The 25,986-nt window shown below is 43.0% G+C and overlaps 1 protein-coding gene across 1 annotated transcript in view; it reads left to right on the top strand.

The window, feature by feature from the left end:
• The first annotated feature begins 355 nt into the window (after positions 1-355).
• Cr2 (complement C3d receptor 2) overlaps positions 356-25,986 on the top strand; it is a 78,815-nt gene continuing 53,184 nt past the window's right edge. The window contains exons 1-21 of the mRNA XM_070041422.1: positions 356-413; positions 7,444-7,623; positions 9,512-9,611; positions 10,283-10,368; positions 10,909-11,307; positions 14,044-14,220; positions 14,302-14,404; positions 14,972-15,057; positions 16,089-16,478; positions 18,678-18,866; positions 18,952-19,051; positions 19,356-19,438; positions 20,374-20,781; positions 21,618-21,794; positions 21,876-21,966; positions 22,254-22,330; positions 23,151-23,558; positions 23,940-24,113; positions 24,188-24,257; positions 24,584-24,666; positions 25,141-25,530. Coding sequence (XP_069897523.1) covers positions 356-413; positions 7,444-7,623; positions 9,512-9,611; positions 10,283-10,368; positions 10,909-11,307; positions 14,044-14,220; positions 14,302-14,404; positions 14,972-15,057; positions 16,089-16,478; positions 18,678-18,866; positions 18,952-19,051; positions 19,356-19,438; positions 20,374-20,781; positions 21,618-21,794; positions 21,876-21,966; positions 22,254-22,330; positions 23,151-23,558; positions 23,940-24,113; positions 24,188-24,257; positions 24,584-24,666; positions 25,141-25,530 — 3,829 coding nt within the window. The remainder of the gene's footprint in view (positions 414-7,443; positions 7,624-9,511; positions 9,612-10,282; positions 10,369-10,908; positions 11,308-14,043; positions 14,221-14,301; positions 14,405-14,971; positions 15,058-16,088; positions 16,479-18,677; positions 18,867-18,951; positions 19,052-19,355; positions 19,439-20,373; positions 20,782-21,617; positions 21,795-21,875; positions 21,967-22,253; positions 22,331-23,150; positions 23,559-23,939; positions 24,114-24,187; positions 24,258-24,583; positions 24,667-25,140; positions 25,531-25,986) is intronic.

Genomic DNA, 25,986 nt, shown 5'->3' with positions numbered 1-25,986 from the left:
ACTGAGCCTCCAGACTGGGTACCCAAAGACTGGGGGGGAACCCCAAGTCTCCTTCCCACCGCCTGGTGTCGGGGGCCGTCCCTCCCTGTCTGATCTCCACCCCTACCCCGCCTCCCGCCCCAAGCCACCTGTAGGTGAGCTCTCCAGCCCCCTCGCCCTGCCCTCCTCCCGACACCCCCCCCCCCCCGCCCGAGCTGTCAGACCCCATTTAAGCGGCCGCCTCCCCAGGCGCGGGCAGATGCCCGCCGTCCCGGCCCCCGCGCACACGCGCACTTGCGGAGCTGCTGGAAGCTCCCGGGGTCCGGACCGCATCCCGCGCGCCCGCCCGCCCGCCCGCCGGCGCGGCCGCCCTGGCATGGGCGCCACCACCCTGCTCTGGGTTTCCTTGACTGTCTTCGCGCCAGGGGTCCTCGGTGAGCTGGGATGGGATGGGGGAGCTCAAACGTCGGGGGAGGGAGGGGGGCTATGCAAAACAGGAGCCAGAAAGTAGGAGAGGGCGGGCAATGCCGGGTGCTCGCTCGCCCCATCCCTGCTGGTTTGGGGAACCCTTCCCTGCAAGCTCCTGCGTCCTGCGCGTCCCCAGGCCCTTCCTCTGAAGCAAGGACCACAGGACATGGATGTTGAGCCCCAGGAGAATGTCTCCCCTGGCTGGGGCACCCCATCTGCCCCCTGGATGTAGCAGGGACTCATAGCCAATGGCCCAAAGTGGGCTTTTGGTTTTGTTTTGTTTTTTAATCAGAAACCTACCCAGACTCAGCAGGCACATACGCGCATGTGCGCTGCGCCAGGATCCTAGCGCACACAGGTGGTTCTGTGACAAACTATCTCCACTCCAGTCCCAGCAGAGCCTGAGCGGCCTTTTCCCTACAGAGTAACCTCTGGTTCTCCAGCAGGGGGTCTCACGGACTTCTTATTCTTCTGATGGGATAGTGGGAAGAGTGGAGACACGAATTAAAACTGTGTTTTTTCTTCTTGTTTTTTTTTAAAATTATTATTATTTCCCTTCATGGTGGGGACTACACGACCACAAGATCTTGCTTCATTGTATTTCCACCTTTTTTATTTTTTTCCAACTTGGCTTGATTTTAAAGAAGTATCATGTGTTCTGATTGGAAACTCTTGGCTAGATGATGTCTATGAAGTGCTCCTCGGGTATAGTTCAAGTCGCTAAGGCATTTGCCGCCTGCCGGCCTCAATAACTGGGTGACTTTTGGCAAGTCATTTAAGTGCCCTGATCCTCAGTTTCTGCATCTTGAAATTAGCCACACACTGATCGGTTATGTCACAGGGATGCTCCAGAAGGCAGAGGAAATCAGGCAAATGTTACTCCTCCACATCAGTAACAAGTGTGCTGTGTGGGGCCCTGTTTTGTGCAGCCAGCATTTAAACCCCTGCCAGCCTGTTCAGGTGTCTGATCACAGACATGGTCCACTCTATGCCAACATACCATTTTCTTACTGACATTTCACCCCCTCCTGACCCTTAATGGAACACTTGTCAAAACTCACTTTGCCTGGCACCAGTGGCTCACACCTGTCATCCTAGCTACTCCGGAGGCTGAGATCTGAGGATCCCGGTTGGAAGCCAGCCTGGGCAGAAAAGTTCTCATGAGACTTTTATCTCCAATTAACCACTTAAAAGACAGAAGTGGCACCGTGGTTCAAGTGGTAGAGTGCTAGCCTTGAGCACAAAGAGGCTCAGTGACAGCACCCAGGCCAAGTTCAAACCCTATAGCTGACAAAAAAAAAATCACTGTCTTCATCTCACCTCTTTCTTCCTATCATCTCCATGAGAGCAAGGACGCCATCACAGACAGCCACACACCTGCATGCTGTACAGCATCAAACCTACCTCCCACCTCCCAATCATTCCTATGTCTACAGTTCAGTTCAGAAGGATATTATCAGTGGAAAAGCAAATTCTTCACCTCACCATCCCTTCCAAGTAGAAAACCCAGTGCTAGAGCAAGAGCACCATCCAGGTCCCCTAATAAGAGAGAGGCAGGTCTTCCCTGTTCCCATGTTCATATCTCTCTCTCTCTCTCTCTCTCTCTCTCTCTCTCTCTCTCTCTCTCTCTCCCATATCCCCTCCCCATCCTTTTTCTTTTTCCTTTTCCTTATCCTTCCCCTCCCTCCCTCTTTCTTTCTCCCTCCCCTCCCCTTTTTCCCTCCCACTTCTTCTCTCCTTACTTCTTCTCTCTTTTACTCTCTCTTCCTCCTTTTCTCCCTCCCCCTGTCTCCCTCCATCTTCCTCCCCTTTTCTTGCTCCTAGGTCTTTTTTTTTTTTTTTTTTTTTTTTGCGGGGGGTGGGGGGGAGGGAGTTTTGTCAGTTGTGGGCCTGAACTCTGGGCCTGGGCGCTGTCCCTGAGCTCTTCAGCTCAAAGTGAGCCCTCGACCACTTGAGCCACAGTGCCACTTCTGGCTTTTTCTGCTTATGTGGTGCTGAGGAATCGAACTTAGGGCCTCATGTGTGCAAGGCAAGCGCTCTACCACTGAGCCACCTTCCCAGCCCGCTCCTAGGTCTTTTTAAGTAGCCCAGAGTGACTTATACTTGAGATCATTCCACCTCAGCCTCCTGAGTACACAGATGTGTTCACCATGCTAAGACAGCCTTTGTTAAATCTTTCTCATACCAGTATTGCAATCCTGAGCAATCCAATTACTCATGTACAAGCCACGCTGTCTCCAGTCTTGTTAAACTTTCCGACGATGAAAAACACAAATCAATCTATCGATCAATCAATCTACCTATCATCTGCATATGTATGCTACCTATATACATATTCATTTTCCACTCCCTGGCTTTAAGAAAATCTAAATGGGCTCTTAAATGCCAGTGTGTGTGTGGCGGGGGGGGGGGGGGGGGGGGGGGGGGGGGGGGGGGGAATCTACTCCAATGGGTCAACGAGGTCCTTGTGACTGGGCCTCGCCTGTCTGAGTATTGCGCATCCTTGTGCCCACGCTTTCGTCCAAAGCTGACTACTTCCTCCTTCACAAAACAGTGGCCATTCTCATCTTCCACAACAGATTCTCTGATCTTTGTTTTCCACGGGTGTCTACTTATGCTCAGTTCTATGACCCTATGTCTAAATATCAGTGGGTATTCAGGCTCCACCCTAGACCTCTTCTATTTTTTCTCCCTATCTTCTTCCTAAAAGATCTCATGTAGTCTCATGGCTTTAAATACTATTTAAATTTATTATCAGTTGTCCTGACTTCTCTTCTGAGCAGCAAATCTGTGCGTAACGATGTATTTACACCAGGTCTGACATAGCACACACTTTCCTTACCACACACACACAAGTACACATGGAAGCTTTAATGCACACGTGTGTGCACACATACGCACACATGGCCCATTTCTTCCCCAGGCCTTCCCTCTTACTGCATGGTAATTCTCTCAATCAGGTAACTCAAGTGAAAAGCTTAGAAGTAATTACTGGCTCCTTCCATTTCTTTAATCCTACATCCAATACAATAGCTTATCAATTCTCCTAAAATGTATTTCAAGTGCATCTATTTATCACTGCCTCTTTTGGAACCAAGTGTCATTTTTACCCAGAATTGTGTAATTCGCCCAACTGCCAGAGCATTCTTTTAAAAGAGCAAATAATGTCCCATGGCTGTCTTGCATGAACTCCCCAATGACTTCCACTCAGGGAACCCTCCAAATTTCTTATGGTAGCTGAAGTAATCCTGTACCATCCCTCCTATTCTTCTAGCCTATCTCATACCTGCTTTACAGCCTGATTGCCGTTGCCTTCTGCCTCTCCCTGAAGCCTACTGACTCCAGTGCGACTACCAGGCCTCTGCCTCAGGTGCTTGGCTGGATCCTTCTCATCCTGCAGTTACTATTCCAGTCTATTCTCCATAGGTCTCTCTCTCTCTCTCTCTCTCTCTCTCTCTCTCTCTCTCTCTCTCTTTCTCTCTCTCTCTCTCTCTCTCTCTCTCTCTCTCTCTCTCTCTCTCTCTCTCTCTCTCTCTCTCTCTCTCTCTCTCTCTCTCTCTGTGCCAACATGCAACCTAAATGCCATGTGGAGGGGACATGACATGTTCCTTCCTCTTTCAAGTGCATTGAATTGTCACTCCACTCCATTTCCTTCTCAGTACCATCTTACTTATTTCCTGGTATTTATTCATGGTTTGTCTCCTTTGATTGGAATATAGATTATGTGGGGAAGGGAACTTTGTCTCTAGTGTTCACAGATGGATGCCCCATGACTAGGACTGAACCTTAGGGAAATGTTTAAGGAATATATGTAACTATCATTCAAAAGATTACCCATCAAGCCAGGCTGCTCAAGAGGCTGAGATCTGAGGATCACAGTTCAAAGCCAGCCCAGGCAGCAATGTTCATAAGACTCTTATCTCCAATTAACCACCAAAAAACTAGAAGCAGAGATGTGGATCAAGTAGTAGAGCGCTAGCCTTGAGAAACAAAAATCTCAGGAACAGCACCTAAGCCCAGAGCTCAAGCCCCAGGATTGGCACACACACACACACACACACACACACACACACACACAAATTACTTATGAAATAGCAAGGTCCTAGTATTAAAGCATTTAATTATAATGCTCATTCTCAAATATCATTATTTGCCTTTTAACATGTTTCCTGACCAGCCTCTATAATAATATACTAACGTATTGTTATAGAATATAACAATCATATATATCTTATATATAATGATGGATATGTGTGTGGGTACACACACACACATACACATACACACACAGCCAGACACCTGCACACACACTCGCACACATCGTTCGCTCATTTCAAATGATCCAAGCCATTCAGGAAAAGCTCCTTACAACCAAATAATGAGTTAACTATATCCTATTCTCCAGAAAATGTTTTGCCTAGTTAGTTTTAAATATGGTTTGAAGTGTGTGTATGTGTGCATGTGTGAATATCCTGTCTTCCATTTTAGGTAAGTTGTGATCTACTCTGGTCTTTACACCTGATTGTAGAAAGATGTGGAAAGGGCACAGTGGGTCTCAGGACAAGTCATCTAACTAAGCAATTCTTATCTCACTCTGGAATTCTATCTTGCATCCTGGGATTTGGGGGTAATTTCATTAGGAAGAAGGCCACGTTCGACAGACAGACAGACAGACAGACAGACAGACAGAGACAGACACAGAGACAGAGACACAGAGAGACAGAGAAAGAGCGTCCCATGTGGTCTTATTAGAGATGAGTCTTTTCCATTGCTCCCTATCCAACAAGTGTGACTCTCATCTGCTTTTATTGTGGAGTGTTAGCTGTAATGTATCCTATGTTTTTGCCATTTTTAGATCTTGAGTTTTTAATCTGTATTGGTGTTAAGTCTTAAGAGTTTAAATTGTTTGTTTTTTCAGATTGTAAAAGATAATTTGCCATGGTTCTTATTTGCTTTTGATAATTACAAGTAAAACCACTTGCATAGAATAACTGGTACAAAAGTCTGTCTTCAGGGAGGTCCGATTCTCAGTGAAGACCCTCTGATCTGCAGGATATGCACTTGTAGACGTTGATGAAGGAAACTAAAGGAGTTGAGGGAGTAAATTCATGGATGGGGATTCTCCAGTGACAACTAGGTCCTAACAGTGGGCAGTCTTACATTCATTCTCCACTAGAGGCATGAAGCCACAGAAAGGCTAAGTCTGGTTACAACTTAGCAGAGGTGTAAAGCGCCTTAGGAACGCCCCTGGTTTACTGTTTGTTTTTTTTACCTGTCTCTGACTTGCTTGAAGAAGACTCACAAAGTTAGCATTCAAATATCCTTCTTCTCTGGGCAGGCTTTGCAGCTAGGCACATTTCTATATGATGACTATCAGATCTGAAAGGAAAGTGAACTTTTTGCTCTCTGTATATGAATTTAAGGAGTTGAAACTCGAATCTTCTCTCATAACCTAGGAAAATGACTTCTGAAAACATCCTTTACATGATTGTTACCGTTTCTTGCCCATCTACTAGGATACCAATTATTTAATTATTAAATATGATTGTTTTAAGTCAGAGGAAACTGTCTGGAAATTTTTAGTTCCTTTTACCTAGTAACCATCAGAGAGTATTTTCCAAAGTTCTCTCTGGGGTTATTTTACTATGGTTGGTGAAAATAAAATAATGGAGAATAAGCATATTTTTCTGAAGACACTAAAGGCTGGGATAATTATTTCGGTTTATTAAAGGAATATTAAAGGATTGCTGGCATCAGAAGCTCATGCCTCTAATCCTAGCCTCTCAAGAAGAAGGCTGAGATCTGAGAATTGAGCTTCAAAGCCACCTGGGAAGACAAATGTGGGAGATTCATACCTCCAACTGACCAGCAAAAAGCCAGAATTGAGGCATGATCAAGCACCAGTTGTGAGTGGAAAAAGCTAAATGAAAATGTGAGGCCTGGAGAAAAGCTGAAGTACCAGTAGTCACACACACAATATTAAATATGCATAACTTAGGATGTATTTTACTTTCCTGTGCTATCCCCTAAAAGTTTTTACTCTAAGATTTTTTTTATTGTAAGGTTCTATTTTTACTTATATTAAAAAAATGTGGGGAGCCGGGCACCAGTGGCTCATGCTTATAATTCTAGCTACTCAGGAGGCTGAGATCTGAGGATTTCAGTTCAAAGCCAGTCAGGGCAGAAAAGTCTGTGAGACTTTCATCTCCAATGAACTGCCAGAAAACCAGAAGTGGTGCTGTGGTTCAAGTGGTAGAGTACTCACCTTGAGATGAAGAGCTCAGGGACAGCACCCAGGCCCAGAGTTCAAACCCCATGACTGACAAAAAAAAAAAGTGGGGATTTTTTTTTTTGCTCCAAACTCAACACATCATACACATTAATTATGTGCTGTTTTAAGTATGCCAAGTATGCTTCATTACAGGCAGGAAAAAATATGAATATCTGCTCTCCCTCAAATAGATCTAAAACCAACGCAAAGCAAAGCATGTGTGCTCATCGCTGAAGGCCTTCACCACAGGCTTTTTCCATTTTCCCCAGACTCTGACCTTACTGTGAAAGGCAAACAATGGGGGAAAAAATGGAAGAGGCACTGTGGCTCAAATGGTAGAGCACTAGCCTTGAGCAAAAGAAGCTAAGGGACAGCACCCAGGCCCAGAGTTCAAGTCCCAGAACCAGAGCAAACAAAAAGAAAAACTACAACAACAAACAAAAACTCACTTGTTTTCATTTAAAATTTGTAACACAATGAAGTAACCACAGAGTCTTTCTAGGATATTATGAAATTTTATTTTCTCTAGTTCTTCCTCTGAGGTCTGTTCTAAAAACTGAATGTTGTTAGAACAATGGGTGACAAAACTAAAGCAGACAAAAAGCACACTTCACTTTGTACTTTGCTTTAAAGTACAAAGTAAGTTTCAAACAAGCACTTCACCTCTGGAGCCACGCCCTCAGCCCTTCTCTTAGTTTTGATATCCCTATAATCTCTGTCTCTAGGTCAGTGTAAGTTCCTGCCAAGGTACCCTTTTGCTAAGCCTAATATTGGGAGTGATCAGTCTGAGTTTGCTGTTGGCACAACTTGGGAATACAAATGCCTCCCTGGCTTTACCAAGAAGTCATTCTTTATCACCTGCCTAGAGAATTACAAGTGGTCAGATGCTCAACAGTTCTGTAAACGTGAGTAATCCTTGTCACGCTCCATCTCGTGTCCTAGAGGATCTATTCCAGATAAAAGACTGACACACTAGTAGCTCATGGCAAGTAAAGGGTGCTCCCAGGGTCTCCATGTTTCCGTTTATTTCAGAGTGCGCTATTAATTGGGTTAGTCATTACCACTGGCCAACGCTGTATGTCCTATTTTCTCCATGACTTCTTTCTGATCATCTCTTCATTCTGCAATGTCTTAGGATGAGGTAAAAAAAGATAGTCTACAAAATGTCAGCTGGACACTGGTGGCTCCTCATGCCTATAATCCTAGCTACACAGGAGGTTGAGATCTGAGGATCACTGTTCAAAGCCAACCCAGTCAGCAATGTCCATAAGACTCTTATCTCCAATTAACCACCAAAAAGCCAGAAGTAGAGCTGTGGCTCAAGTGATAAGAGTGCTAGCCTTCAGCTTTCAAAAAAAAAAAAAAGCTCAAAAACAACACCCAGGCCCTGAGTTCAAGCCTTATGACCTAAAAAAGGAAGGGGGGGGGGAAGAAAAAGAAAAAGAAAAGTGTTAATTCAGCTCATTCTTGTACCACTCAATTCAATAAATAGTTTTGAATGAGTAGTAGGTATGATACATGAAATGAAACAATAGGGTTTGGGAAAACCAAATAGTTGGGTAGTTTCACCTTGTAGGAATTTCCTGCAATCAGTAATGACTGATTTTTAAATACATGCTGTACATATCATTTATTTTTAGAGGAACATGGCCTAAGATCATAGAAAAGTAAGTAGTTATCTAGAAACATTAGGGAAATCTAGTTGTGGGCAGAGGACACTTTTTGTGTACACAAAAGCTTATAGGTGGGAAGGAATATGATGTCTAAAGAAAATAGATCAAAAAAATCAGTATGGTAGAGTCTACTTGGTGAGGAAGAGTGATAAGTTAAGTATACTAGCATTAAACTATATAATAGGCGGTATATATTTCCTAGAAACAGTTGTGAACCATTGTATGTGTTCCAATGTGGGTATAATGTGACCTCATTTGCGTACATTCTGTGGAGGGTGTACTCACATAAGGGCAACCTGAGTTTTACATGTGTAGAATTATATCACTCAATAATCCAAATGAGAGACTACAGCAGTGGCAGAATAACCAGATTCCTGTCAGTCAATGTGGTGAGTGAATAAGGGCCAGGGGTCAAGGGTGAGTGTCAGAAAGGAAAGGATGACTGCGAGGTTGCTTTGATCCAGGAGATTTGTTAGGCGATGCCATCCATGGACATAATAAGAAAGAGGGAAAAATGGAGATTCTAAGTTATAATCAACCTCAAGTACAGTTGTGCATCCAGCTACAGAAACATACGCTTAAAACAAAGAGGATTCTAGAACCGACTGATCCATAAAAGGTATGAATTCTTTAAATATTAAAAAATATATATTTGAGGGCTGGGAAGGTGGCTTAGTGGTAGAGCGCTTGCCTAGCATGTATGAAGCCCTGGGTGCAATCCCTCAGTTCCACATACACAGAAAAAGCTGGAAGTGGCGCTGTAGCTCAAGCGGTAGAGTGCTAGCCTTGAGCTGAAGAGCTGAGGGACAGCGCCCAGGCCCAGAGTTCAGGCCCCATGACCAACCTATATATATATATATATATATATATATATATATATATATATATATATATATATATATATATATATATATATATATATATATATATATATACATGCATATAAACATATATATGCATGTATATATACATATACATATATATATATATATATATCAAACAAGTAGATTCAACTGTTGGAGAATCGAATTCCCACCTCATTAGGATTTAATACAAAACACAAGGTCTTCTGGATTCTAGTCCCCAATTCTATTTTGTTTTGTCTTGTTTCCCCTTATAGGCAAATCATGTAGGAGGCCCCAAGACCTGCTCCATGGCTCTGTGCATACACCCATGGGGATCGAGTTTGGGTCAACCATTACATATTCTTGTAACAAAGGGTGAGTTGGCAGTAGACATCTCCAGGATATATGCAAAGTAGAATATTAATTCTAACCAGAAACTATCCATTCCTGAGAGTCAATGCTATCCATCAATCCAAAAGAGACTCAGGTCCTTACTTCCTACCCTTTAAAGTTAAATAAGCAAAATATGGTGTTATCACCCTAATCTGCTCCAGAAGACAGCTCAAGAAAGTCCCTACAGAGAAAGGAGAGGGGGCTCCTCTTTAGTTTTAACTGTCCAATGCTATTGATGATGTCAAATGTCCTTTGGCTCTAAATTATTGAGTCTTTGATTTTTTTTCACCACTACCTGTTACACATTCTATTCTGTTGTATCTTATTTGTGAAAGAAAAATTGAGGCCTTTCTAAAATGTAAATGATGTCAGGCATTGGTGGCTCATGCCTGTAATCCTAGCTACTCGGGAGGTTGAGACCTGAGGATTGTGGTTTGAAGCCAGCCCAAGCAAGCAAGTCTACATGACTCTTCTCTTCAACTAAAAGCAGAATGTAGAGGTGGCTCACGTGGTAGAGCAACAGACTCGACTAAAAAAGTCAAAGGAAAGTGTGAGGGCCTGAGTTCAAGCTCCATTACTGGCACCAAATAAAAAACAAATAAAATAAGACGCAAGTGTAGCTCAGAGGTGATCACACATTTCTCTATCCCTAGATATCAACTCATTGGTGACTCTTCTGCTACATGCATTGTCTCAGATAATACTGTAGTCTGGGATGCGGATATGCCTTCTTGTGAACGTGAGTAAAACGATTTCTTTATGGCACTCTATTCAATTCCTCTTGCACTCCTAGAGAGTCGCTGGGCATCTGCATCAACCTGAGTCCCCTAGGAGGGCTTCCCTAGTTTTGGCACAGCGCAGTGACTTATTTTCCTCTGTGGCTTCCTCATCTCACCACACTTCCCTCTCCCTGCTGACCTGTGATGAAAAGTGACTGCATAAGGAATAAATTCCTAACTCTAAAATAGATCGCGAGATCACACACAGCCTCATTACCATGCACAAACTAAGTCAGCCTCACTGTTTCCCGTAGGCGTTTATCCGTCCGCTGGCTGGGGACTAGTGACCAGCTTATCTACTGCCTTTAGAGCCTTCATCGTTCAGAGTCCCATGCATTTTCCTACCTGGATCCTTTCCATTTAGGATCACCTTTTAGCTCAGGATACAAAAGTTCAATAAAATCGATCAATTGTAGGCTCAGCGGGAGCCTGTGCAGAGAAAGTTCTCAGGAATTATAACATCTAAATGCCTTCTCTTTTCCTACCTGCCCCCACCTAAGCTATTCTGTGTGAGCCACCCCCATCCATCTCCAACGGGACCTTCTCCAGCATCAGTAGAGAAGTCTTTCCCTTTGGAAGTGTGGTAGCATATCATTGCCGCGTTGGACGAAATGGGGAAAAGCTGTTTGATCTGGTGGGTGAGAAATCGATACATTGCACCAGCAAAGACAATCAAGTTGGCATCTGGAGCAGCCCACCCCCACAGTGCATTGATTTAGTCAAGTGCCCAAGGCCAGAAATTAAAAACGGACAGATGCAATCTGGATTTAGATGGCAATTTTTCTTAAACGATTCAGTGATGTTTGCGTGCAAGCCTGGCTTTACTATGAAAGGCAGCAGCATTGCATGGTGCCAACCAAATGGCAAATGGGACCCTCCACTGCCAACTTGCTTCGAGGGTAAGTTGAGCTGATACTCCAGGTTTCTTAAAATAAAATTAGGCTTTTGGCAGAATAGGGACAGGTGCTGATAGGCGTAGTAGGATCGTGAGAGTTATGTACGGCTGAATTTTGTGGCTAACAAATTTGAAAATGAATTTGGGAAGTAATATCTAAGTGTTGAAGAGATAAGAAATTTTATTGTTGTGGAACAGTATTGCATCTGTGTTGTTGTAAGGGAAATTAGTAAAGCTTTTGGGGTTTTTTTTTTTTTACAAAGCTGTCAAAATAACTTGAAGGCTCAAAGATGTAATATACAAAATGGCTAGAAAAAACATAGGTGAACCGTTTCAGGTCATTGGGATCAGTTACAAGGTTTTAGAAAACAACTCCCCAAAACATAGGAAATGAAAGTAAACATGGGAAAATAGGGGTACATCAAACCAAAAGGCTTCCACAGGGGACAGGCATTGTGACGCACACCTGTAATCCCAGCTATGTGTGGAAGGCAGAGAGGGGAGGATTGTGGCTTGAGAGTAGCCAGGTCAAAAGAGTTAGTAAAACCTTATCTCAAAAAATAAGCTAAATGTGAGGATACAGACAGACAGAGTAAGGGATAAAAGCTGTGAGGTCTTACCTGGAAAGTATACTAAAACAAAGAGAGCTAGGGAGATGGCTCATCACACCAGTTAAGAGCACTGCCCTAGTAGATATGAGGTCCTAAATTCTGCACAACAGAAGGAATGATAGAATAAAGAGGGAACATATAGAATGGAACAAAGTATCTGCAAGCTACATAGCAAGGGGTGGCTATCCAGAAAACATAAGGAACTCAAAAAACTCAGTAGCAAAGAAACTTAAATAACCTCATTTTAAAACATATGAGTAGAAACCAAAGGAATAGCCAAGAGCTATCTAAGAATTCTCGACAGCATGAGTCATGAGGATAAAAGCAAATCAAAACCATAATGAGATCTTCTCACCTGATTAGAATGGCTGCTAATCAGAAAGACAAAGTACGGCCAGGACAATGGAGGATTCGGAGCAGAGGGAATCTTACACACAGTGGGTGACCATGTAAATTGGTACAGATGCTATGAACAACAGTATGAGGGCTCCTCCAAAAGTTAAACATAAAGAGAGCCGCCTCATGACCTGGCAGAGCTCCTTCTGGATAGATGTCAAGTGAAATGTGATCAGTACACTGTAGAGATCACTGCACTTTCTTGTACACCGAAGTATGGTTCATAGTAGCCATGAAAGACAAACAACCAAGTGTCTATCAATCAAGGACAATGTCATATATACACACAATGGGATGGCAGGCAGCCATGAAAAGGAGTGAAAGTCCGGCACTGACTACAACATGGAAGGAGCTGTAGCTTATTATATTAAGGGAAATAAGACAGGCACAGGAAATAAGACCATGCATTACAACTTGCATGTAGAATCTAAAAAAGGTGGTCTCATAGAAGAACAGAAGCTGGGGAGAGCAGTAGGAAAGATCTTGATGAACAAGCATTATGTTATAGTCAAATTGAGAAATAAGTTCGTGTGCTGTCTTGCACAGTAGCACAGCTGTGATTCATGATAATGAATCTGTGTACTTCAAAAAGGCCAGAAGAGCTGGGCACTGGTGACTCAGACCTGCAATCCTAGCTACTCAGGAGGCTGAGATCTGAGGATTATGGTTCAAAGCCAGCTTGGGGAAGAAAGGCTGTGAGAGTCTTACTTCCAATTAACCACCAGACTGGGCTGGGAAGGTGGCTCAGTGGTAGAGCGCTTGCCTTGTATGCATGAGGCCCTGGGTTCAATTCCTCAGCACCACATAAGCAAAAAGAAAAAAGCCGTAAGTGGCACTGTGGCTCAAGTGGTAGAGCGCTACCCTTGAACAGTAGAGCTCAGAGACAGTGCCCAGGCCCCAAATTCAGGCCCCGTGACCAATAACGAGGAAAAAAAAGGCTAGACAAAAAAATTAAGGTTTTACAACAAAGAAATGATAGAAGTTTGAGAAGATAGATGAATTTATCCTAAGTAGAATATGATACAATGTATTCATGTGTTTGTAGAGTACTAGGTATTATTTAAGTATGTATGTTTATATCCATTAGAAAATATAAATAAGTGCCAAAGCTAGTATTAGATATAAAAAATGACTCAACTAGATTAAATGAGGATATAATGAATTCTCAATCCTATTGGCCATCTCAATGGGAGAAACTGAAATAAGAATTTTATTCAAAATAGTTTACACATTAAACATTCTCATATCAAAGATAATGTAACCCTTATGGAAGAAGGCGAGTAGTCAGATGAAATCTATGCCCCCATTTACCCCCTCTCTCCTCTTACTGTATAATTTTTGACTTTCTAAAAACCTGGCAGTATCGGGAACGCCTTTCACAAGGCTCAGAAATCTCCTTCACTTTGTTTGGGGAGCAGAAAGGTAAAGCTAGATTTAGGTGGAGAAGATGTGTTACACAAGTTTGGTTCCCTTGGCTATATTATTGAAACAATATCTCGGGCCCTTGAGATGCATGAGATGAAGGATGATTGGCAGGCGTGATGTTTCCTGATTTAGATCAAGGCAGGGAAAAGACAGCTTTGTGGTTCAGCAGGACTGAGCAGTGTCATGTACATGAGCCCTACTCAAGCTGGTTACCTCATCCTGCCAACCCCAAGCAGTCTAGGAGCTGTAGAGAAGAACGTTTCATTTCAGAAGTAAAAGGACTCGTTCTGGTCCTGTTCTTTTCTCAGGGTGTCTGCCACCTCCGAGTATCCATCATGGTACTTCTAATACAAAGGATAAGGAGTTCTTTTCAGTTGGACAGGAAGCATCCTACAGCTGTGAGCCTGGCTACACTCTCGTGGGAACTAACCTTGTTCAGTGCACATCCTTGGGAACTTGGAATTCTACCGCCCCCAGATGTGAAGGTGCCTACAGCTCTGTTCCATCCAAAGGAAACTCAACCGTTTCCCATTCTTCCCATGCTAGCCTTGTCTTTTCTTTCCTAGTGAAATCATGTGATGCCATTCCCAACCAACTTCCCAATGGCCGTGTGCTGCTCCCTCCCAATTTTCAGCTTGGGGCAGAGGTTTCCTTTGTCTGTGACTCAGGGTGAGTGTGAGGATAGAGCCTGAATGCCCACCCGTAACTACACACTGCCAAGTATGAACTCGAAAGACAGCCAATGGTTTCATTTGTTTTCTGTCCTTTTCTTCATCCTTTATGACTCAGAAGCCTGTCAATTAATCAAATCTTCTCTGCTTTTTCCCAGCCAGACTGGGAATAGTGTGTTCATCATCTGGAAGGGAAAACTTTGGATCAGAAGTGATGGCTCCTTTAAGGAGAACAAGTTGTGGTTGGGGTTCAGTAAGATAAACTCCTTGGGGTGAACTTGTGAAACAAGATCTTTGATGTTTTCTTCTCCAGGAACTAAGGATGTTTGTGTCAAGTTAGTCAAGAGTGTATTGAGATTTGGATGTCACAGATGTAAAAGATAACTTAAAGGGGAAAAAAAAAAGAATACAGCTCCTAGGATTTGTTTTCCTTGTGCTTTTACCTAGTCTGAATTCGTCCTGTTGCTGAGCAGAGTCACAAGTAACGTTTTCCCTTCAGCTGGAAATGCTTTAAAATGTAGATTCGATTCAACCTTGTGATGATTTGCTACCCTTATTGTTTAAGGTTCCGGTTAAATGGCAAATCTTCTAGTCAGTGTGTCGCAGAAGGAGTGACAGTAATCTGGAATAATAAGTTTCCTGTCTGTGAATGTGAGTAGAAAACAAAACTCATCAAATATAAATCGTGCCTCTTGGTTTTTGTGAGTGCTTCCATACGTGTGTTGACTATATCCTACCATCCATGTGTATACTTTGAACACACAGAAGCCATTCTCTTCTGTGTTTTAGAATGCAGGTTGAAAGCATTTCATGGGTTGCACATTAAATGGCATATTGTATTGTGGATTTCATATATATAACAGTAAGGACTCTTGAAGGTGACCCATACTGAATCTGAGCCTAGTACTAATGTGTTTGAAAAGTTTGCTGTGTCTTCATATGCCATTTTTCTACCGAAGAGCTCCTCTCAGGGCCAAATGGAGGATAACTAGGAAATGTGGAAGTTGGCAAGCTTCCCTTCATTCTGAAACTTACCCAGGAAAGGTGTGCACACACCAAAGTAGCTATTCGTAACTAATATCCTTCATGCCCCTTCAGGATAGGTAAATAAAGGATATGAGGTCATGATTCAAATTTTCTATTCATTTTCTATAGCTTTCTTTCTCAAAGGGGCCTGGTGTTAAGAGATGACAAAATCACCTGCAGTGTGTCTTTATGGGAAGGACTAAAAGTGGTCAAGCTACCTGTAGTCCTGTTGTGTGTTTAAAATAGGCACTGAATTTAAGATATGTTCCAGATTTTGTAATGGTGCCCGTCACATTCTTTTGTCCTACTGGCTGCTTACCACACTTGAGGGTACGACTTGCCTAAGGTCATACAGCTATTGAACGACAGTGGGAATTTGAAATTCATTAACATTCCATGAATTTATTATTCTCATGTGCCAAGTTTATCTTTTGTTCATTGTTCAAATTGACCACCAGTTTGTTATCATTGTTGGATGAAGACAGTTTACATGAAGGTAAGAATTTAGGAGATTGGGAATGAACGGTCTTTATGAGTAAGAAATAAATCACACAGATTTCTGCTTCTGAAAAGAGTGATGTGGATCTTTTGTTTAAATGTGAGTCTTTTTGTTGCAATGATCAGTACCCCTATATAATCCTTTTCCTACTTTCCAGGGATTTCTTGTGACCCTCCTCCTCCTATCAAAAATGGTTGGAAAAGCCTTGTCTCTGATACCCCATCTCTGGGTACTGTTGTAATATACTCTTGCTCAAATGGCTTTCGCCTCATCGGAGAAAAGGCGCTTTTTTGCATAAGTAAAGACAACGTGACTGGAGTTTGGGACAAAGCTGCTCCTACATGTGAATATTTCAATAGAAATGCTAGGTGCACCGAGCCCAAAGTGCCTGGAGGGTACAAGAAGGAAGGATCTAGGACATCATATACACATGGCCGTTCTGTGACATTTGCCTGTCACGCCAACTTTACCATGAAAGGAAACAAAACTATCTGGTGCCGAGCAAATAGCACATGGGGACCCACACCAGTGCCAACCTGTGAGAGTGGTAAGTATGACTCACATGAAAAAGAAAAACCCATTCAAGAGATGGGGCTCCTGCCTTTGTGGCGAGCGTGCTTTCCATTCCTCTAAGAGAACCGTCTACACATATGAATGGTACGGGCAGAAGGGGGAAGCAAGAGGAACAGTGGACATTATAGCTTCCTGGTTTTTCTTCAGTGTAGAGGAATAGAACTGCCCCTCCAAACAAAACAAAACAAAAACAAAAAGCATCAAGACTGAGATCTAAGGAATGTGGTCCGAAGCCAGCCCAGGCAGGAAAGTCCATGAGACTCTTAACTCCTATTAAGCATCAAAAAAGCCCACAGTGGAGCTGTGGCTCAAGTGGTAAAGAGCTAGCGTTGAGCACAAAAGCTCAGAGACAGGGGCGACTGCCCTGAATCAAACAACAACAGAAAAAATCATCAACAAAGATCAAATGAGAAAAGGAGTTTGAGTATAAGAAAATTTAATTGAATTTACCTCATAATTGAGTGGGAAAAGTTTCCCAAGTATGGGAGCAGTTAACCGGGTGATCTTTAAACTATATATCTAAGTGTTAAAATAAGAAGAAATATGGGATCTACTACCAAAAGACAACCAAGGGAAATACCGTTCATCTATGTTTATCTGTTAATATAGTCTGGCCCAGGCAGGGCTGTGCTCACTGTGGCCTTAGCAAACATGTCCTCAAGAGATCTGGTCTTCCCCCACGTCATCTCCCGGGCTGCCATATGTCAAACCAAATAACTTTGAAAGTACAGTCATTGTGTATCTCCATTTCCTTCTCATTTGATGTGGGTTGTATGGCTAACAAAAACTCTAAATCCAAATCTACATTTAATGCCATAGATACAGGCAATGTTTGGTACAAGTTATACCAACACAATGAGGTATTTTAATTTTCTTAATAAAGCACAATGCTGACAAATTTTAAGTAGATTAAAGATCTAAGAAACTATTAACTTGTTCAAAAACAGGATCCCATCTATGTGTCAATGAGTTGATCAATCAATAGAGAGAGGAATGGATAATCTGGGAGGAAGGGGATCTTAAAGTAGTCACAAATTGGCTTGTATGGAAAAACAAGCCTTTATACAGACTTAGAGCCAGGTGTCATAGCTCATGCCTATAATCATAGCCACTCAGAAAGCTAAGATGAAGCCAGCTTGGGTAGATAAGTCTGTGAGACTGTTTTCTCCAATTAGCCCGAAAAAACAAAAACAAACAAACAGAAGTGGAGTTGTGGCTGAAGTTGTGGAATGCCAGCCTTAACCAAAATAACTATGGAGAGCACTGAGGCCTTGAATTTAAGCCTTAGTACACCAGCACAAACAAATAACTAAATAAGACTTATGTATTGACATAAAAAAGATGTTACAGACATCAAATACACTGTATCATTAAATAAAGGAAGCAAGACTAAAGTAATATATATGATATCCATGTATGCCTCGTATATCTACATATGCATATACACCAGATATAAAAAGCCAATAAACAATATTCTAATGTTTGATAATATAACTCTCTAAATGATAACATGTACCTTTTGGACCAGAGAACAATTTTAAATCTGAGGTGAAAATAGCCTTTTTAACAATTAATCTTTTTCTCAAGCCAAAGTATAGTGTAATCAAAGATAAGAACGTTACAATAGTCATGACAGGAAATGGATACAATGTCTGTTTGACCTTTAAAGGCCCAATTCAGAGCTGAGCATGATGGCTTAAGCCTGTAAACCTAGTCATTTGAAATGTGGAGATTAGAGAATCACACTGAGAGGCCAGCCGGAGCATAAATGTTCATGAGCTCTCATCCCCACCACCCATGAGGTGGAATGGCATGTATCTGTTACTACAGTGTAACCTAGTGGCTGGGTGCAGTGGTACAGGCCCGTCATCCCCAGAGGCACAGGCAAGAACAAGTAGGATTACAGTCCAGGTCCCTGGGCAGCAAGTGAGACTCTACCTCAAAAATAACCAAGGGCTGGTGGTATGGTTCAAGTAGTAGAACACTCAGGTATTAGATCCTGAGTTCAATCCCCTGGTACTGCCAAGAGAATTTTTTAAAGGCTGAGTTGAAAGTTAATGATGAACAGCTATACATAGACCACATGCCATTTATTTAACTCTTAGTTTTATGTCAGTATTTAGCCTGTGAAGGCTGTATTATCTGATGGCTTCTTTTTCTGATGTGTATAAAGATTTCCCGCTTGAGTGTCCGCCACTTGCTGAGATCCGTCATGGGAATCACACAGGGCAAAAGGCTGGCCACTATGCCCCAGGGTCATCTGTGACTTATAGCTGCCAGCCCGGTTACTTGCTTGATGGACAGAAGACTATTGAGTGTTTATCCTCAGGAGACTGGAGCTCAGAGAGTCCCACTTGCAAAGGTACCCTAAAATCACAATCTAGTTGAAGAAATTGGGTTGTTGTTCTGTTATTTGGTATGCTTTCTTATGTGTGGATGTTTTCTAGAGGCTCAGTGTGACCCTCTAGGACCATTTCCCAACGGGAAGGTAAAGGCACCTGCGAGTCCTCGGTTTGGTGTAACTGCGAGCTTCACCTGTAATGAAGGGTGAGTGGAGGGGAGGAGTGAGATTTCATTCATTTGGATTACACACACAGTATAAACCATGAAGCCTGCAGAAAGAAGGGATCTCTGTAAGAACAGCCTGGAGTGGGGTTGTGGGAGAGAGGGAGGGGAAGGGGAGTAAGACAGAGGGAGGCCCAGACGGGGAGGGGGAGGAGAGAGGGGGGGCGCTGATAGAAAGAGTAGGTGCTCAGAGATTAAGTGACCTTGTCTTTGATTTTTAAGTAAAGGCTGTTGTTCTTCAGCACAAGCTATCAACAGTTCCAAAACGACAACCCTCTCTTTGCAGGTATTGGTTAAAAGGCCAACCTTCTAGTCAGTGTGTGATTGTTGGACAAAAAGCTGTTTGGACCAAACAGCCTGTCTGTGAAGGTAGGTGAGGTAACTCACTGGTTTCTAAGGAATCTCAGAGGCTCAACAGGACACCACATACATTCATGATCATACAGGCTCACAACAAAGAACTAAAATCTTAAGGGATTATGATATCACTGACAGCCTGCATGGTATCAGCCTACAAGACCTCATTATTCTCTGGCTTCCTTCAGTCCAGGAAGAGTTTCTAAGCTTTTCCTTCCCTCAAAACTACATAGAGGGGCTGGGAAGGTGGCTCAGTGGTAGAGCGCTCGCCTTGCATGCTCGATGCCCTGGGTTCGATTCCTCAGCACCACATAAGCAAAAAAAGAAAAAAAGCCGGAAGTGGCTCTCTGGCTCAAGTGGTAGAGCGCTAGCCTTGAGCTGAAGAGCTGAGGGACAGTGCCCAGGCCCAGAGTTCAGGCCCCACGACTGGACAAAAAAAAAAAAAAAAAAAAAAAACTACATAGAGCTGGGCATCAGTAAGCCTAGCAACTCAGGAGGCGGAGATGTGAGGATCATGGTTCGAAGCCAGCCTGGACAGGAAAGTCTATGCAACTCTTACCTCCAATAAACTACTCAAAAAAGCTAGAAGTAATGCTGTGGCTCAAGTGATAGAGCACTAACCCTGAGCAAAAGAAGCTCAGGGATAGCACTCAGGCCCAGAGTTAAAGTCCCAGGGCCTGCAAAAAGCAAAACACAACTACATAGACATGCTAAGTACACAGCCAGGTTACTCACACAAAGCAGATCTTAGAAATGGATGGAGTCAGACTAGGTAAACTCAGAAAGGAAGTTCCAAGTTATCATCCCAGCTAGCTGCTTGGCTGGACTCATTCCAGATTCAAAATATCATTGCCTTTGAACCTAGGATGTGAGGAAGTTCCCAGCAGCACTTAGGGCCTTCTTATCTGCAGTCTGTGATCATTTGTATCTCTCTGCTATTTCTCTAGAAATCCTTTGCCCAGCGCCTTCCGCTATTCTCAATGGAAGACATACAGGCAGCTCTTCAGTGCGTTTTCCCTATGGAAGCAGAGTCACTTACACATGTGACCCAGGCCCAGAGGGAGGAATCGAGTTTGTCCTTGTAGGGGAGAGCACTATCCACTGTACCACGGGGAGCCTGATGTCTGGGAGCTGGAGCGCCCCTGCCCCACGCTGTGAACTCTCCACTTCAGCCATTCAGTGTTCACATCCCCAGATTCTCAGAGGCCTAACATTATCTGTGCAGAAAGAGCAATATTCCTATAATGAGACTGTGGTGTTCGCCTGTGAGTCTGACTTCACCATGAAGGGCAGCAGCAAAGTCCGGTGCAATGCCCAAGGAATATGGGAGCCACCAGCCCCGGTGTGTGAAAAGGGTAGGTGCTCCAGTACTCAGCAAAGGTGCTACGGAAGCCTGGCATTGAAAGAGCTAAAAGGCAGAGCTGAGGGACTTTAAACAGGGCCTTTTCCAGCTCCAGTATGCTCAGTCACACTAATGTCTACGGCGTGCTTTCTTCATACCATCTCCACTGTTGTTTCAATGCTCAGAGGGAAAAATGTTAGAGATCACTAAGTTGTCTATTTCTTTAGGAAAGACAAAAAGAATCAGGGAGACCACTTGTTTGTGCTAAACATTGATTTCTTAAAAGCCAAGTCATCAAAGCCTCACCCAGGGCTATGTCAGAAGCCCCCTTCAAAGCATCTGAGATGGCACTTTAAGAACGAAGGTGACAGGAGAGGAGTTACACTCAACAGGAAACTGAATAAGATCTGAAACTGCTTCAGCACAAAAAGGAAAACCAGATAGAGGGGAAAGCCACGTTCGAAAATTACTGCGAGATGCCCCTCTGTGCCAGGCAACTGCCACCAGCATGGAATTCTAACATTCATGCCAATTATTTTGGGTTTCTTTCTGTTGTGCACCCGTGTGTGTGTGTGTGTGTGTGTGTGTGTGTGTGTGTGTGTGTGTGTGTGTGTGTGTGTGTGTGTGTGTGTGTACTTGAACTTGGGGCCTTGTATTCTTGCCTGGCTCCATCTTTGTTGTTGTTGTTGTTTGTTGGAGCTAAGAATCTTTCACGTCTGTCTATCCTGATCTCAGCTTGAGAATGAGCAGCTCCAAGAGTAGCTTGGCTTATAGGCATGATCTATCTACCTTGCCTGGTTTCTGTGGTTTACATTAAAAGAGGATTTTTGTGTTTTTCCTTTGCTTTAGCATGCCAGGCCCCTCCTGAAATTCTCAATGGGCAAAAAGAAGGGAAACACATGGTCCGCTTTGACCCAGGAACATCTATAAACTACAGCTGTGACCCTGGCTATGTGTTGGTGGGAGAAGAATACATACATTGCACCCCTGAGGGGACGTGGTCCCCTGCTGTCCCCCAATGCAAAGGTACCAGACCTCAAGTACACTTGATATTCTGGCTTTAAGATTACCTTGAGTTGGTTTTCTCATCCTTGTCTCTTTTCTTAGTGGCAGAGTGTAAACCCATAGGACCACATCTCTTTACAAAACCCAACTACCAGTTTATTAGACCAGCTGTTAATGCTTCTTGTGGTGAAGGGTGAGTGAAGACTGAACATCAGTCAGAATGGGCTTATCAGTGCTCACTGCGATCTCTTATGTAAGGGTTTCTTTCACTCATGGACTATGGATCCCACTAGTTCTCCAAGCATGGAAACTAGATAATGGATGGATGGTATGGAAGCTGGCTACCTTCTGTTGTTGATGATGATGTTGCTTTGCCTATTTCACCTTGTCCTGAAAATGTTCAGTCTGCTTGGAAGCCAATAGCTTTTGCTTAGCTTCCTGTGACCCACATTGCTGAATGACCTGACTCTTTATCTCTAGGTCCCGATTCAGTGGGAGTGCTTACCAACTGTGTCAAGGTACAGTTCCTTGGTTTGTAGAGATTCGCCTTTGTAAAGGTGAGTAGCAAAAAATGACAGGATGTGCAATGGTTGAGAACTGTGTGCTCCCTGGGAATTGTCTGTGTTAAGCCAGGCTTTGGGGATACATGCATTTGATACTGTTCTGTTAACTTTGTCAGCAGCTATGGTTGCATAGCTGAGCTGTGTTTTTATTTTCACCCCTTTATTCTCACCAGCTAAAGGAATACCTCATATGGTTTAGGGTGATATTAATGATGATGATGAATATGTGTTCACCCACTATTCTTCATTTGGGATACATTGGAGTTTTAGTGATTAAGGAAGGATCTGGATTCAGATTCTTCTCCTACTGCTTCATAGCTGTTTGACCTTAAGCAACTCACATAGAGTCTCTAGAATTCTAGTCACTCAACTGTACATCTACAGGAACCAAAATTCTTGCAATTAAATGGTACTGTCCCTACTTTCTGAATGATGAAGCTGCCTGTTGCTAACTGGATGTTCATTCAACAACAAATATTCCTTGCTAACCATATAGATTATCATACAGCAAAGAGATTATACTAAAAAAAAAAGGACATTTCATTTCCCTATTGTTTATTTAAAAGAATTCTTTTTTTCAGTAGCAATTGATTCCTAGGCCTTACTGCCTCATGTAATATGAACTTGATCAGCGTATTCACTTTTAATGAAGATGTTTCTCTCCTCTGGAATCTGCTTACATTGTGTTTTATATACCTAATGAACTTGGATATGACTCCCATCAGGAAAATTCATTCGTGCCCTGGATCATAACAAGCTTCTCTTCTCTTCTTTCATGTGAACAAACTTCTACAGTATCTTTTTGTCTCTCTAGAAATCACCTGCTCACCACCCCCTGTTATCTATAATGGGATACACACAGGAAGTACTTCAGAAGATGTTCCCTATGGGACAACAGTCACGTATACATGTAACCCTGGGCCAGAGAAAGGAGTGCACTTCGACCTCATCGGGGAGCGTACCATCCGATGCACAAGCAAGGACGGAGTGAGAGGCAGCTGGAGCAGTCCAGCTCCCCTCTGCAGACTCAGGCTCCCTGTGGTCCAGTGCTCAAAGGTGATCATTGACAATGGGTACTCGACACCTGTCAAGAGCACCTCGTATGTCTACAATGACAGTATAACAATCAAGTGCAATCATGGCTACATTTTGAATGGCAGCAGCCAAATTCGTTGCAAAGCCAATAACACCTGGGATCCTCAAATACCAACTTGTGAAAAAGGTAAAAAAAAATGCAATGAGAGTTTCTTTCAAAGTATTTATTTATTAATACTTGTTTGTTATCTCCACCCAAAGCTAGGCTCATACCAAAAGGCCATGGAAGAGGAGCTTGGGCTACTTTCCTACCTTCCCATTGTTCCCTTGTACACAGTGTGTGTTCCTTACATAAATGCCCACCCCCTGGGATGTGGGATATACGCAGGATGGGTAATGAGATAAGCTTTCTAAAGGGACTTATACTTATTTCTTCACAAGAGAAGAAAGCATTCCATGGTGGATGAAAGCTACCCTAGCCTTGGCTTCAGAGTTTTAGATTATGTTGTGCCCTGGCAGTTCTAAGGCTGAAATCCCTCTGTGTTTACGTGGGGAGTTTTCTCTCCAGGCTGCCAAGTTCCTTCCGAGATTCATCACGGTCGGCATACAGGTGGAAATATGATCCTCTTTGTGTCTGGGATGTCGGTAGACTATACTTGTGACCCTGGCTACATGCTTGTGGGAAACAAATCCATCCACTGTATGCCTTCAGGACAGTGGAGTCCGGCCCCACGATGCGAAGGTACTTTTGGCTCCAGCGTTGTCTTTCTTTCTGCTGAGATGCATCTATAAGTAACTCCAACTTTGCTCTTCCAGAAGGATGTGAACCTGTGCAGCTTCCAGGTGGTTCACCTGTGAAACTAGTGAATACGCCCTGTCAAGATGGGTAAGTGTGAAACTGCATGCCGAGAAAGGAGTCACTATGGATGGTGTATTAACTCCACCAAAGCTTGTGTCAGGCAGCCCCTCCAGGGGTCCCTCCTCAGCACACACAGCCAGCAGCCACCTTAGGTTCCAACTCTGACTCCTTCATGTCTTTTTGATATTGGAAAGGCTTTGATGTGAGTGACTGACTTACAAGAACATGGGTTTTAGTCTGTCTCTGTCAACGTTCTTACGTAGAAGTACCTCTGTACTTGGGGTTTGAAGAGGCTAGGTGGTAGAAATGTCATCTGGGGAAGAGGAAGCACATTATAATCTGTCTCTCTGTAGGTACCAAATGACGGGCTATGCTTATGAGAAGTGTCAAGATACTAAGAATGGGGTTTGGTTTCAAAAGATTCCTGTTTGTACAGGTAAACCAGGGTGTGGGGGGAGGGAACTCTCCATACACCTGACATGTTAGAGAGGGCAAGACACTGAAGAGCTAATTGGCAAGTGTGTGGCTAACACTAATATTGGGAAACATTGTTTAGTAAGAATGGATATATGTTATATATCTGCTCATTCTACTATGTGGAAAAATTGTAGCCTATACTTTCAGGATAGCAAAACATCATTGTCTTTCTTACCTGCTAAGACTTTATCATATTTTCTGAATTTTTTGTATTAAAAAATCAAGTATGAGTATGTATTATTGGAGTGTTTTATGAGTGTGCATTGCTCACACAATCACATTTAATGGAGTCTTTCAACACAATTATAATCCAGGCTCCAAAGTACAGACAATTGTGTAATGTAATGATGCAGTTGCATGGTGATATCTGTGCCTGAATGCAGACATTTGGATGTACTAGATGAAGTTGAATCTCCTAATATCTCTTCTGCAGTTATTCACTGTCAGCCTCCTCCCATGATTGCCAATGGGAAGTACAGAAGCACAATGGAAGAGCCATTCCTATATGGAAGTAAAGTCTTTTATGAATGTGACCCGGGATTCTATCTTCTGGGAGAGAAAAATCTACAGTGCAGCAAAGATTCTAAAGGACAAGGATCCTGGAGTGGGCCTCTCCCACAGTGTTTACGCTCTCCTGTAACTCACTGCCCTAACCCAGAAGTCAAACACGGATACAAACTCAATAAGACACGTGCTACCTATGCCCACAACGATATAGTGCATGTGGCCTGCAATCCTGGCTTCCTCATGAATGGTAGTCACTTGATAAGATGTCACACAGATAACACATGGGTACCAGGCATACCAACATGTATCAAAATGGGTAAGTCCTTGAAGGGATGAAGTCAAGAAGGGTGTTGAATATGCACTTGTATTCAGCCTAATGAAAATCATCCCGAAGCCAAAGCAGTTATAATGTTATGTCAGATGCCTTTTTCCTTCTTCTCACTTCTATCTGGATCATGTTTTCCCCCATTCCTTTCTCATTATATTTAGCAACAGCACATGAAAGGACGATGTTGTTAGCTTCCAAATTGATGGGGCCTCCAATTTTACTATTCCTATGAATTGAGATTTTGGAGGGGAAAAAAATCTCAATTTTTAGGCGCATGTCTGACAATAACATTGCTTGATATTTTGATATTTAAAGCTACTGTATCAGTGAAAAGACCTGTGAATAATCTGGAAAATGAATTCACCTTCAAAGCTACTGAACTGTATTTCTTGTAGTGTCCATTAACATCGGGGACATCTTTGATCCTGTCGGTGGTTCTCTAGA

This window comes from Dipodomys merriami, unplaced genomic scaffold (assembly GCF_024711535.1).
Source record: "Dipodomys merriami isolate MVZ:Mamm:240054 unplaced genomic scaffold, mDipMer1.0.p SCAF_31, whole genome shotgun sequence".
In the NCBI taxonomy this organism is placed as follows: domain Eukaryota; kingdom Metazoa; phylum Chordata; class Mammalia; order Rodentia; family Heteromyidae; genus Dipodomys; species Dipodomys merriami.
The sequence above is the reverse complement of the archived record's forward strand: the minus strand, read 5'-3'. Positions and strand labels throughout refer to the sequence as shown.